This window comes from Neoarius graeffei, chromosome 10 (genome assembly GCF_027579695.1).
Source record: "Neoarius graeffei isolate fNeoGra1 chromosome 10, fNeoGra1.pri, whole genome shotgun sequence".
In the NCBI taxonomy this organism is placed as follows: Eukaryota; Metazoa; Chordata; class Actinopteri; order Siluriformes; family Ariidae; genus Neoarius; species Neoarius graeffei.
In genome coordinates this window covers 7,440,074-7,453,225 of record NC_083578.1, presented here as the reverse complement: position 1 = coordinate 7,453,225, position 13,152 = coordinate 7,440,074, and the positions used below count along the sequence as shown (strand labels likewise).

Sequence of the window (13,152 nt, the reverse complement as noted above, 5' to 3'; positions counted from 1 at the left end):
AGGTTAACTGGTGACTCTAAATTGAGCGTAGGTGTGAATGTGAGTGTGAATGGTTGTCTGTGTCTATGTGTCGGCCCTGTGATGACCTGGCGACTTGTCCAGGGTGTACCCCGCCTTTCGCCCGTAGTCAGCTGGGATAGGCTCCAGCTTGCCTGCGACCCTGTAGAAGGATAAAGCGGCTAGAGATAATGAGATGAGATTAATTTATGTCTATCATATATAATTTGTAACATTTTAAGATGCCTAAATTTGCGGATGTGGTCTAATCTCGCGCATGTTTCCGATTCCTTTCCGCTCTTCCGTGTTTGAGATCTCCGATCATGGCAGAAGAGCAGAGCCCCTCTAGTGAAGCTCACAGTGCTTCAGAAGTAAGTGCTGCTTTAAAAAGAGGTACATTTACCGTTAAAAAGTCAAGAGTATTAGTCCTAAGTATTAAAAAGTATTAAAAAGGACTGCGTATTGCACAGATTGTTCAATTTAAAGCTAGAAATAGACAGTGTATAATCTGAGGAGCTGGTTGTGGTTGCGCAGCACTTCATATGAGAGGAGAATGAAATCGCGGTCGGAATCGTAACGCCACAGACTCGGAAGTGGGAGTGTGAGCGCGCAAAGCGAGAGCTGTCAATCAAAGCAAGAGCTGTCAATCATGACACATTGGAATGTGTCAGCAGAATGTCAGAGTCTAAACAATAAACTTACAATAAATGAAGGATCGGTCAGTGGAGAGCTCAGCTAAGCTCAGCATGTTTAATTCCCCAAGCCAATGACAAGAACTTTCGTGAGAAATAACGCGAACGTCTGCATCATGCGGGATTTGCGGGCGGAAGTGGGACAAAATATGGCAGGCGCGGGCGGGACTGAAAATCATAATTCTTTGCAGGAGCGGGACTGAAAATTCTGTCCCGCGCAGACCTCTAACACACACAGACAAAGTCAGACAGACAAAGAGAGGGAGAGAGAGAGAGAGACCTTAGACTGATGTGCGTCAGCTTGCTGAGTGTGTATGATGATCTCTTGGCGCAGGGATTCGATCTGAGTGTCTTTTTCCTCGGCCTCCATACGCAGCATCTCACATTCCGCCTGCAGCGAGGAGAGATCAGAGCGGACCGCCTGCAGCTCTGAAACACACACACACACACACACACACTCTTCAGCCACTGACATGACCATTTATCAGCATTCTGTCAACACACACATCACTGCTCTCAGGTCTCACCTTCCCTTAGACTGCTTAACTCCGCCTCCTTCACGCCCACCTGCTCAGAAAGCAGACACACCTCCTGCTCTGCCCTCTGCGCAGACTCCGACATCTTGCTGACCTGTCAGAGATGACGCGATCAGGGTCATACACCCCATAAGAGGATTTACAATAACCTCGGTGTTGTATGTATATAGAGTTTAGAGTTTTTGTCCCTAATGGCGCTCCATACTCTAGCAGACACTGTGAGCTGCGTTTTATGAACCTGCTGTTGGAGCTCCTCTCTCTGCTTCCGGGTTTCTTCCAGAGCTTTAGCGATCTCCACGCTCACCGTCTGTCTGCTGCTCAACTCCGCCTTACACACACACACACACACACACCATTTAACACCAATTTATTTGCATAAATAATTTGTGTAATGATTTTTTTTTTTGTATGAATGCTCACTTTGGAGTTCTCGAGTTCTAAGCTGAGCTTCTCCACCGTGTTCTCCATGTCAGTTCTGTCCTTCATCAGGGTGGCTTTCTGCTCCTCTAGTAACCTCTACACACACACACGCACACAAAGAGAATGAATCAGCTTTCAGATATTTAATTACCCTTTCCTTCTCTCTCTCTTTCACACACACACACACACACACACACACACACACACACACACACACACACACACACACACACACACACCACGTTGTCCTGATGCGAGCTGGTCTCCGCCTCCCTCTCTCTCTGCAATGCGAGGATCTCCTCTTCCAGCTTGGCCGTTTTCTCCAGTCCTCTCTGCCTCTGTGTGGAGACCTGCTGCTGTAGCCTCTCCCTTTCCTCCGCCCACTCCGCCTGCTAAAGGGTCAAAAGGTCAAAGGTCACTCCCAGCACGGCTTTGTAACCTTGTGATCTCCTACATAAACCTTATGAACAAGTGACTCAGATGAGACAGCACTTCGCACCTAGGGCCGGGGCAATACGATGTCATATTGTGATAATTCATGCTGCAATACACTTTTCTTAGATATCATCAGTATCTTTGTTAATATTCTGATTTTTTTTAAATATAAACAACTACAAATATTAATTGGAAGCAGCATTTTTGATAAGATTTTTAAAATGGATTCCCGATACATATTTTAAAATAAAAACAACAAATTTAAAAATAAATTTTTTTCTAGACGTTAAAGGGGCAGTGTGTAATTCTCTCTCTGCCGTCCGTGAGGTCAGTTTCAGTGCAGTATAAACACCTAAGGCCTTTCCTGTTGTCCTGTTTTGCCTACTGTGTTGACTTTTAAGGAAAAGGGATAACTGAAACTCAGGTCTGGATGGGTGTGGAGCTCATTTCTGGGCCAGAAAAATGTAATAGTTTGTCTGAACTAATTAAGATACATATATTGCATGACAAAATTGCAAATCACAATTTTATGTTAATTAATAAATAAATAAATAAAATGTATATTTTATATGTATATAAAATTAAAGAAACTATTAATAGTTGCATATGGCACCTTTAAACAAAAGTGTACACACAAACACACGTTTAATTTTTCCCTTTATCATCTTACTAGCATCACCATTTTGTTTCCAGTGGTTTGTTTTTCAAAAACCTGAAAGGAAACAAAAGGGTGCTTCTCCGACACACAGAATTATGGGAAATCCAGATCAGCGAAAAACATGTGTCGTGCATCTTTACGTTTAGGCCACGCCCTTCTTAGGCATTTCTGCTTAGCTCAGATGGGGGGGGCGAATTATATTTGGATAGAGAGATGATTTTTTTTTTTGAATAAACAATGAAAGACGGCGCATATTGATGACATCATGTCAGAACATTCCAGAAAAGAAACAAGGTCGTGAACTTTTGTTTTCCTGTGTAGCTACACGTTATCGGCTACATCCTTAATGTTCCAGGAAGTACTAAGGTCATCAGGACCATTAGTTTCAGTACTTTTGGTACTTGTCAGTACCAATAATCTACAGAACATTTTATTTCACTGTGTTTGTTTCTCCAGTTTAAATAACAACCAAGAAATGCGTGTTCATGAACCAAGACTTGATCTTAAAAACATTAGCAAGTTTATTTTAAGTGAAGCATTAGCTCGCTATATAAACTACCTCAAACAGAGCAGCGTAGTAAAACAGCGAGATTTGCTTCATTTCGGAAAAACATTTCTACATTTCTTTCTCACTCAGCCAGCGTTATGTGCCGAGTTGTAACATCTTTAAGGTGTTTAATCAAGTTACGTGTACTGTCTTGATATTTCTGAAGAGCATTAATTTGTGAAATACGGTCCTGTGCAAGTCTTAGGCACGTATAAAGAAATGCTGGAGACCAAAAATGGGTTAAAAATAATGAAATGAAATATTTCAACATTAAAAAATAAATACTACAAACAGTAAGCCATAATGCATCAGTATAACAAAGTCAATATTTTGTGAGAGACGAAATTTCCTTTGCTTTTAAATAAATAAATAAATAAATAAATAGTCCGTCTCAGGTCCGGCGAGTGCAGTTTTATGCGGAAATGATCTGTAGGTTTTACTGAGCATCTTACAGAACCAGCCACAGTTCTTCTGGACACTTTGACTGTCTCACTCTCGCTTCTTCATTCTGCACCAAACCCCAGCAGCCTTCATTATGTTTTCTTTTTTAATCTAAAAGTGCTTTTTGATGGAATATGCTGCTCAGATACAAACATTTTTCTTTAACATTTAATTTTGTAATTTTGACTTGATAATGTAGAAGTCATAAAATAGAAATCTATAACAAAGTTTGTATGGGGGGGGGGGGGGGGGGGGGGGCGCGCATCTAAGGCTTTTGCGCAGTACTGTACGTCCAGATCGGATGTTGGAGGTCAGTATCGGGTTTCTCCCCCTGGACTGATACCAGCGTGTATACCTGTCAACCCGTTTTGGAGTCCAGCTATATAAACCCTCACAAAAACCCTTACTGAAGACAAAAAAGTCCTTACAAGCTAAGAATGAGGCTTAATATATTGAAAAACAAACAAGAAAAAAAAAACGAGAGAACTTTTTCCCCACATCATAATTTGCTATCTGAAGTTCATGATCATGTCCATCCCCACACACACACACACACACACACACACACACTACACTTGACTCATCTGAAGAGAATCTACAAGTGGAATGTAGAATGAATAGCAAAACATTTTAACTATTTACTAAAACAGCAGGAAAAACCGTCCCTTTAAACAAATCAACCCATTCAGGAAGAAACCTCGCATTGTACCTCATTCATTCCTCTCTCTAACACTCTTTCAGAACTACTCGACTGGAAAAACAGAATAGCCCTTTTGTTCAGCTCACGATGGCATGAAATTATTCGGTTTCATGCAGACACTTGACTTTTGAGTCTGATATCAAAGTCCAAGCTTTCAAGCGCCTTGCAAACCTGGTCACGGGACGATATACATGTTATTTACCAGCTGGGAGGTCCGTATCGTGAAATACCATGACCGAGGTCAGTATTCAAGGCCGAGGTCACGGTATTTCACCACACGGACCGACCTTAAGCTGGTAAATAATATATTTATTTTTTTCTTTACCAAATTCTAACAGAAAACGAGAGCGCCCGAAAGGGAAAACCGAGCCGAGCCGCCATTTTGAATCCTCATTCACGGCTGTAATGCAAATGGCTTCCTCCTCGGTATACAAGTGCACTTCCATGGCAGGAAAAAAACTACATTTTGCCACCTATGTAGTCCCCTATTTATACAAATAGGAGTCATTCAGGATTCAGCCATGTTTTTGCTCAGCGCTAGCAAGTTACAGGTTTTTAGCTTTCTCCTGAAATGTTTTCTTTTATTTCTTCTTCCTCAGGGTAGGAAAACTCGCTTTCGCTGTGAACACTGTCGTTATCGCTATCCATGCTGTAAAATTAATGCTATTCTCCTGAGAAATGCTGGCAAACATTTATAAGATTTTTGATAATCTTATAAAAAAAAAAAAAAGATAAATGTTGACAAAAAATGCTACCATGTCTGTTGTTGTTGTAAACGAGCAAGTCATCAGAGGTCCATAACTGGGGTCCGTACCGTAGGATACGGACCCGCTCGCCAGCCAATCAGAGTGCAGGATTTGATGAAAACCGCACCACGAAAAAAATAATTAACAGTTATTCCACGAAACTGAGTCATATATGAGCTGATAGTTGGCTACAACCCATGTATGACGAGATTGAATGGAATAACTGTTTTATTATATTCACATACACTGGACTTTGAGAATTTTTTTTTTATTTTTTGCAAAGTTGATCAATAAAACCTTGACACACAAAACATCCAACAAAATCATTTTTGCTTAGAATGTAAACAGACCGGCGAAATGACAGGAGCAATTTGTGAAAAATGCGATGATGATAATATTTCTTGGGGGGGAGAAAAAAAAAAAAAAAAAGATATACGCTGTTACCATCAAATACTTTCATTCCATATTTTGTTGCTTTTTTTTTGAGTCGAGTTTTTATTTCATCCTCGGTTGGTTCAGCAACACGCTCTGCCATTTTTCCCCCCTCTACTCACGGTATATGAGCCGATATCCTAGTAGTACAGTAGCCAATCAGAGCGTGCGATTGCTCATATCCAGTGAATGTGTACAGAATAAATCGCAGAGATGTTCTGAACGACACCCTCTGCCTGCGTAACACAGCACGGCGGTTTCCGGTTCGTTTGCCTGTTGCTTGTTTTGGACATAAATGTGCAGTGTAACCACATGGAAGAAGTACTCGGAGAATAAAAAACATTTTAGCGAAAAGCTAAGAATCCGTAGGACTATTACACTACGTTCAGACTGCAACCTGAAACGACCCATATCCGATTTGTTGTGAAATCCGATTTTTTTGTTCGGCCGTTCACATTACCAATTATATGAGACTTGTATGCGATCTCCAATATGAACGGAAAACGACCCAAAAGTGTCCCGCATGCGCAAATTGACACGTAATAAGCACATCTACGTAATACGTAAACAAAAAAAAAGCGCACTCTTCAAGTTTGCAAGTAAAGCATGGAGATGAGGCGAGACCTGGCGATGTGGTTTTTGTGGCGGCGGCGGAACTCACACAATAATCTGATTAATGTGGGCAGCAGACTAATGAGACCGAAGGTGTCAAATTACTGGAAATTTCCAGAACGATCTTATAATCTTGTAATACAGGATGGTTTAAGTTATAAATCAGTTATAGAAACTGTTTTATTTAATCAGGCTAACAGATCAACATCCAGGTCCCTACCAAATCCACCATTAGCTTGATCAATTCTATAAAAGTCGATTTAAATTCTGAAAACTGTACAAATGTTGTCGTTTTCCACCAAAGAGGCGGGATTAGCCAACGCAGAATAGTGACGTTTGTCTCTTGTTGATGACGTGTAGGTCGCATGAATACGACCTGTCCGGTCAGACTGCAGTCGCATGTGAAAATAACGGATATGCATCGGAATTAGGACCACATATCCAAGCGGCCTGGGTCGCATGTGAAAAAAAATCGGATCTGTGTCGTTCAGATTGTCAATAACAAATCGGATACAGGTCGCATACGGGCAAAAAAAATCGGATATGGGTCGTTTCAGGGTGCAGTCTGAACGTAGTCTTAGAACACACCTGTAAACCAGACCAAAAAAATTAAAATCCATAAGATTTTACACCTGTTCCTTATGAGCGTGTATAGATCATGATGTCAGTTCAGAGTGTACCAGTTTTTCTCTGTGTCTCTCTTTCTCCTCCAGCTGCTCCTCCAAAGTCCTCAGTCTCTCAGCGGAGTCGCTCAACCTCTGCTCCAGATCAGCTATCTGAGACACACACACACACACAGCGCGTCAAGAAACGAACGCTACGCTGAAAAAACCCTCAGGACGATGTTCAGTGCAGGTCTCTCACCTGTGCGTCCGTCCTCTCTCTGTACGACCTGGACGAGTCGTCTTTGTGTCTCAGAAGCGTCTGGAGCTCAGATACGTTAGTGTTCAACCTGGAAATCTGACCCACAACCAGAAATATGACGTCTCTCACACACAGAGCGCTGTCTGAAAGGTCATATCGTACAAGTGTTGAGGTGTACCTGTGCCTCTAGTGAGCTCACAGCTGTTGTGTGATTGGTTCGTTCCTCCAGGAGCTCTCCTCTGGCCTCCTCCAACCTCTGCTCTAATAACGATTTCTACACACAACACACGCAAACTGGTTAGTTCTCCGCTCAGCATACGCACGTGTGTGTGGTGTGTGTGTTTCTCCTCGCCTCCTTGAGCAGCTCCTGTAGATGTTCGTCCTGAGACAAGTTGGCCTCCAGCCTGCGCTCCAGAGAAAGCGCCTTCTCCTGAAGATCAGCCAACAGCCGCTCTCGCTCCTCCTCCGTCACGGCAGCCTGACCAATCACACGCCGGATACAAATAAGTCATATGCATGGATTTTTTTTTTTAAAGTAAATTATTTCAAAAATACAATTTTTCCTCCTCATATGGAAAGCCAATGAGAACAAGGGCTGGGCAATACACTGATATAATCTCAATATCATATCATGATAAATTATGTCACGATACTCTTTTCTGTGATATCACTGATCATGTGATATATCTTTATTTAAAATAATTTTTGTTTTTAATAGAATTTTAAAAACATTTTGTCTTAAAAAAAAACATTTTTGGAGACTTAAGAAAAAGTTGTTTTCTGATGCAACACTACAGTTTTGCTGGATGTTTTGTTCGAAACACTTTATATTGTGATTTTAAAAAAAAATGGCACGACAGAGTTTTCTTTTTTTTTTGATAATGAAACCTTGAGTGTCAGCCGATACGAGACCATTCTGATAAAAACAGCTCGTTTAAAAACTACAAAAACGATGCACACTGTACATACATATAATAAATATAAAAAGTATAACTAAAAACACCTCAACTCTAGTCTGGTTAACACCAGACCATATCACAAGTGAAATATGGTCTGGAATCCGCCTATTGAATTTCTCGTAGGGGAGGTGTGGTTTACGATTGTCAACGGCCGTTTATTGGACGTTGTGAATGTCTATCATTTGGCGTATACATAGCCCATGGCCAATCATGGCAGTTGTACCCGGTGACGTAGTTAGAGCGATGAAGAGGCGAAGAAGAGAAGGAAAGAGAAAGAGAAGGCAAAACAAAAATAGGAAAACAATGGCACCGAACGATTACTGCCGTTTGTGCAAGACAAAGCTTGATCGAAAGTTTGGTTCGTATCGCTCGCCGCCATGTTAAATGTGATCCGTAAACAGTCCCAAATAAACTACAAGCTTCCGTTTGTCGAGTCGTACGCGTCACCGTCTTTCCACCCCTCCCCACTCTCTGATTGGCTCCCTAACTCAGGCGAGCCTTTAGACCATAGTTTCCATGCTGTCTTTTCAGATCGGAACGATTGTGCAAAGCAGCATGGGATTTCCCAGGCTACCTCAACTCCAATCTTTGGCCAATTTTGAGCCAATGTTTTCTCCGATATCTGATCCACTTTTTTTTTTTCCAATATCGATACTGGGTATCGTAGACGCTTTTTAGAATCGTGCTACAATATTTCTTCGTATCGCTCAGCCCTGATGAGAACACACCTTGCCCTTGTGCTGCTCGTACTGCAGTTTCAGCTCGTCGTGCTCAGACTGTAGAGACGCCATGGACTTCCGTAAAGATCTCACGTCACTCTGAGCCTGGAACAGAATCACACCGATGAGAGCACGTTCAAATCCGGTAAGGATACGGGTCTACTTAAAAATAAATAAATAATTTACAATGGCATTCGTTAAAGGCTCATTTATGTTCCTTTTACATATGAAAATAAACACGGCTATCTCAAACGACATAACCATCACTGCCCGTACATTTCCGTGCGTCCTTTACATTGGCGTTGATGTTATTCAATATATCCACTAGAGGGCAGACCAGAGTCAAACGTTTCTGACAAAAACAAACATCAAGACAGTAGAGGAGATTCGAACAGATGATGTTGTTTAAAATTTCTTACTAAATCATAACTTTTATTCGAGTATCCGTTTTTAACGCTGAGCGTAAACGAGACTTAACTCCACCCGACAGGAAGTGGTTGAGCATTTTCGATTTTCTGCTCCATAATGTTTAAATAAATCGGCTTCCTCGGAGATTTATTGGATTCAAGCCAAACTTAGTCAGCGTGATGCCAAGAGCTCCATGATGCTAAGCTGCGAAGGAATTTTTGATATCCGTTAACACAGTACGCCGCACAAACAGGAAGTGCGGCATAAGGCCATCCTTAAAAAAAAAAAAAATCAGTTTCCTGTCCACCGGGTGAGCAAAAAAATTCAGTCGGGAGGGAGGGATTTTTTTTTTACTATATGGATGGATAAGAAATCGCAATGCTGTGTTTGCTTTTTCTTTCAGTACTTTATTACAAAAGCAGACACATTTAATTAAGCACTTATTTAAGTTGTGATTCGCGCTGTTTGTACCGATAACCACAAATTCCCCGCCGACTCGTTGATCAGGGGAGAGTAGCTTATCCGCGGCCCCGACATGCGGTGTGTGTGCGCGCACTCGGCGGAGGCAGTAGTGCAGACCTGGGCATTTTACGGCCCGCGGGCCGCATCTGGCCCTTTGGTTCATTCTGACCGGCCCGCGTAAGGTTAATTAGAAATTACAAAATAAACGTATTATCTAATTTTACCTCATGCATGGACTGAATGTGAATTGCTTTTATTTTGAAGTTGTGTTCAACAAAAATGCAATGCGCGCGACATGAACATGACATGAAATCCCACGAAACCTAATCCCGCGATAACTACTTCCGTAATTTGTCCAGACCAACCACAAACTTGTATGTCATCCTTCAAACGGTCCAGCCAATCACAGTGTGACGTCACCAGCAGGTGCCGGAGCCCGAGCCGATCTGTAGATCTGATACCTACACCGAATCGACGTTGTTGCGAGCAGGTCACATGAGGTGATTAGACTACAAATGCAGGCATCATTATTATAATGATGTATCTTGCTTGATATTTGGAGTAGAAAGACGATATTGTGATGTCTTTATTGTGTTTTGGGGTGAATGTGACTGGAAAAAAAAAAAGGTGCAAACGTTCACATTTTGTGAACCATTGTTTTGGGAAATTTGATTGAATAAATGACATTTTTTTGTAAGGCAACCTCGTTTTTTCCCCATACTCTTACCAGTCTTAGCAGCTTGTAAAAACAATGTTATTTACTACTTTATATAAAGAAATACAATTAATATTATGCAGAATTTAGTTCAGCCTTATGGTCCGGCCCTCCACAAAATTTTCTGTTTCTCATGTGGCCCCATGGAAAAAATAATTGCCCACCCCTGCAGTAGTGTGTCGGAGGGAACAGCAGCTTATTTTTTCTCCGGTAAACCAGTCTTCTCTAGTTCAATTACGTGCTGGCATCAAAAGACACCGTTGGTTGTAAATGAAGCCAAACTGAGTGGTTGGAGTGTATTTTCATACACAAATGGAGAAATGTTCGCTGAGTGTGTAATTGTGTAGCCCCACTGCAGACCGTTGTCGTTGTTAATTCATAGCATGCTCAGCTGCGTGAATGTGTCATGCACCGAAAATAAGAGATTTACAAGCCAGGAACGCCTCATGATGCAATACGCAAGAAAAGAAAGATGATTTACTGCCATTTTACTTTGTATTTGAGTAAAGTGAATAAATAAATGGTCTGTGGAAAATACAGTTAATCCTGGGAACTGCGTGCACAGGAGTTTTTGTGTTTACTCCCCCCCCGGCTGGCTACTTATTTGTCATGGCTGGCTAGTATGAGCCTTAGTGGAAAGCCCTGGGAATGCGGAAATGTCAAGTTCGATTTTAGATTTACGAACCCGAAAAAAATGTCAAAAAACCGGCTTTAAAAAAAAAAAAAAATTTCAACCGCACAAACGGCACTCACCCGGCCGGTGGACCGGAAACAGAACATTTTTTAATAATAGCCTAATTCCACTATAAATCAATGTAAGTTTCACATGTGTTCAGTCATGTAGCATAAACACATCTAGATGCTAACACTGGCTGTCGAAATTGAAACCGCAGAGAAACTGCTTGGGCCCCGTCGATCGCTGCTTGCCGCTCTACTTATTAATATGATTCTTCTTCTCTTATTATTATTATTATTATTTTACTTTTCCAATTCAGTGAACCTCTAAGGAACGATCCAGAGTCAGAAACCTCGACTCAAAAGGAAACCCGTGCTCATCTGGGAGACTTTAAAATCTTTTGTTGTTACAGGTGTGCGTTAACCTTCTGGAAATCCTCGGAGACTTGTCGGATGAGCTGCTGCAGCTCTTCTTCTCTGGCCTCCAGATCGGTGATCCTCCTCTCAGCCTCCTCCTTCTCACTCAGCAGCTTGTCTCTGGAAACACACCTTACAGTGACTGTACGCTCTCAGGCTTCACGCGTGTCTGATAAGATCAAATCGATGACATCTAGGCCTCAAGTTTTGACCCAAATCTGAGAACAATAGCAATATTCTCGATAAACGTATGCAGATAAGAATTCTCAGATCTTGATTTTAAAGGTAAAAACTGTTGGGTGAAGAACAAAGATTTTTTATTTGTCGTAGAACGTTTGCAAAGATATACCATTGGGAATGGTGCATGGTCTAGAGTCTAGACGGTGAGAGAAATCAAGATAATTATTTTTATTTTTTTGAAAAACACAAACACGAAAGGGTCGACCTGCAGGTTAAAGATGACAGACGAGATCAAGGAACTTTTTCCAAGGAATACCAGAAAAAAGAAATTAAATAAAATATTAGCGCCAGTGTTTACGGCGCTAAAACGTCCTGTACGGTGATTAAAGTGACGCCGTTGTTGCGCAGTAGGTACCTGTGAGCTTGTAGCTGCGCGTTGATGCTGCAGGTTTCCTCGTGCTCCTCGGCGAGCTCGTACAGTTTATCCTGAGTGTGAGCGAGTGCGACACGGGCCGAGTTCAGCTCCTCTCCTCTCAGCTTCAGCTCTCGCTCCCTCTGACTCAGCTGCTCCTCCTTACGCAACAGCTACAGCAGAAACACACGCACAGTGTCGCATTACACACAGGTGTATAGATATCAGGCCACGTGATGAGGACAAGGATCGCACAAGGACGTCTGACCATGTGCTTGACTTTGGCCAGTTCCTGCATTTGGAAGCCCTCGAGCTCGTCCTGCTCGTCTCTCTTCTGGAAGAGACTCAGACTCTGATCCAGACGGGCAGCTAATGAGGACTTCTCCTAAAAAGCACGCGCGCACACACAATCAAGACAACGCTTTAACGTATTGACTACTCTGTGGAGTAACAGCAAAACAGCACACGTAAATGAAAAAAAAGTGTGCAAGTATGTAAACATACAAACAAGGAAAAATGTAAAGAAGTAAGAAAAAAGTAAGCAGAAGATTAAATAAGTATAGAGGTAAGCAAACAATGTCAGCAAGTAAACAAGCAAGTGTGTAGGAAAGAAAGAAGGCAAATAAAAAAAGAAAAACACACACAGATGTAAATAATTAGGTAAGAAATCAAAGAAGTACATTACCATTCAAAAGTTTGGGGTCACCCAGGCAATTTTGTGTTTTCCATGAAAAGTCACACTTTTATTTACCACCATAAGTTGTAAAATGAATAGAAAATATAGTCAAGACATTTTTCTGGCCATTTTGAGCATTTAATCGACCCCACAAATGTGATGCTCCAGAAACTCAGGTGGGGTTTACATTAGACCGTATCAGCGGATCATCAGATTAACGTTTTTAAAACGATTAACATGCACACAGCAACGCCAATACACGGATACGCTCGGCTCCGCAGGCATCCTGCGCTCCAAATCACTCCGCCCTGAACAGCGAGTGCCCTCTGGAGGGTGCGCACTCCGGCCCTGCGCAGCTCACAGAGCGCGCGAGTGAAGCGCACGAGCAGTGATTCGGGACTGAGCCGCTGTGTGTGTGATCTCAGTGCATGTCGGGCATGCGCGTCACT

General features: G+C 42.0%; 1 protein-coding gene across 2 annotated transcripts in view; it reads right to left on the bottom strand.

Annotated features, from left to right (window-relative positions):
* The window catches only part of golga1 (golgin A1), a 34,681-nt gene that overhangs the window by 4,935 nt on the left and 16,594 nt on the right, over positions 1 to 13,152 (bottom strand). For both annotated transcript variants that reach the window (XM_060931180.1, XM_060931181.1), the window contains 13 exons: positions 12,296 to 12,412; positions 12,031 to 12,200; positions 11,444 to 11,555; positions 8,768 to 8,863; positions 7,433 to 7,558; positions 7,259 to 7,354; positions 7,081 to 7,176; positions 6,897 to 6,992; positions 1,885 to 2,037; positions 1,646 to 1,741; positions 1,464 to 1,553; positions 1,217 to 1,319; positions 970 to 1,118 (listed from right to left, as the gene is read on the bottom strand). In XM_060931180.1, coding sequence (XP_060787163.1) covers positions 970 to 1,118; positions 1,217 to 1,319; positions 1,464 to 1,553; positions 1,646 to 1,741; positions 1,885 to 2,037; positions 6,897 to 6,992; positions 7,081 to 7,176; positions 7,259 to 7,354; positions 7,433 to 7,558; positions 8,768 to 8,863; positions 11,444 to 11,555; positions 12,031 to 12,200; positions 12,296 to 12,412 — 1,500 coding nt within the window. The remainder of the gene's footprint in view (positions 1 to 969; positions 1,119 to 1,216; positions 1,320 to 1,463; positions 1,554 to 1,645; positions 1,742 to 1,884; positions 2,038 to 6,896; positions 6,993 to 7,080; positions 7,177 to 7,258; positions 7,355 to 7,432; positions 7,559 to 8,767; positions 8,864 to 11,443; positions 11,556 to 12,030; positions 12,201 to 12,295; positions 12,413 to 13,152) is intronic.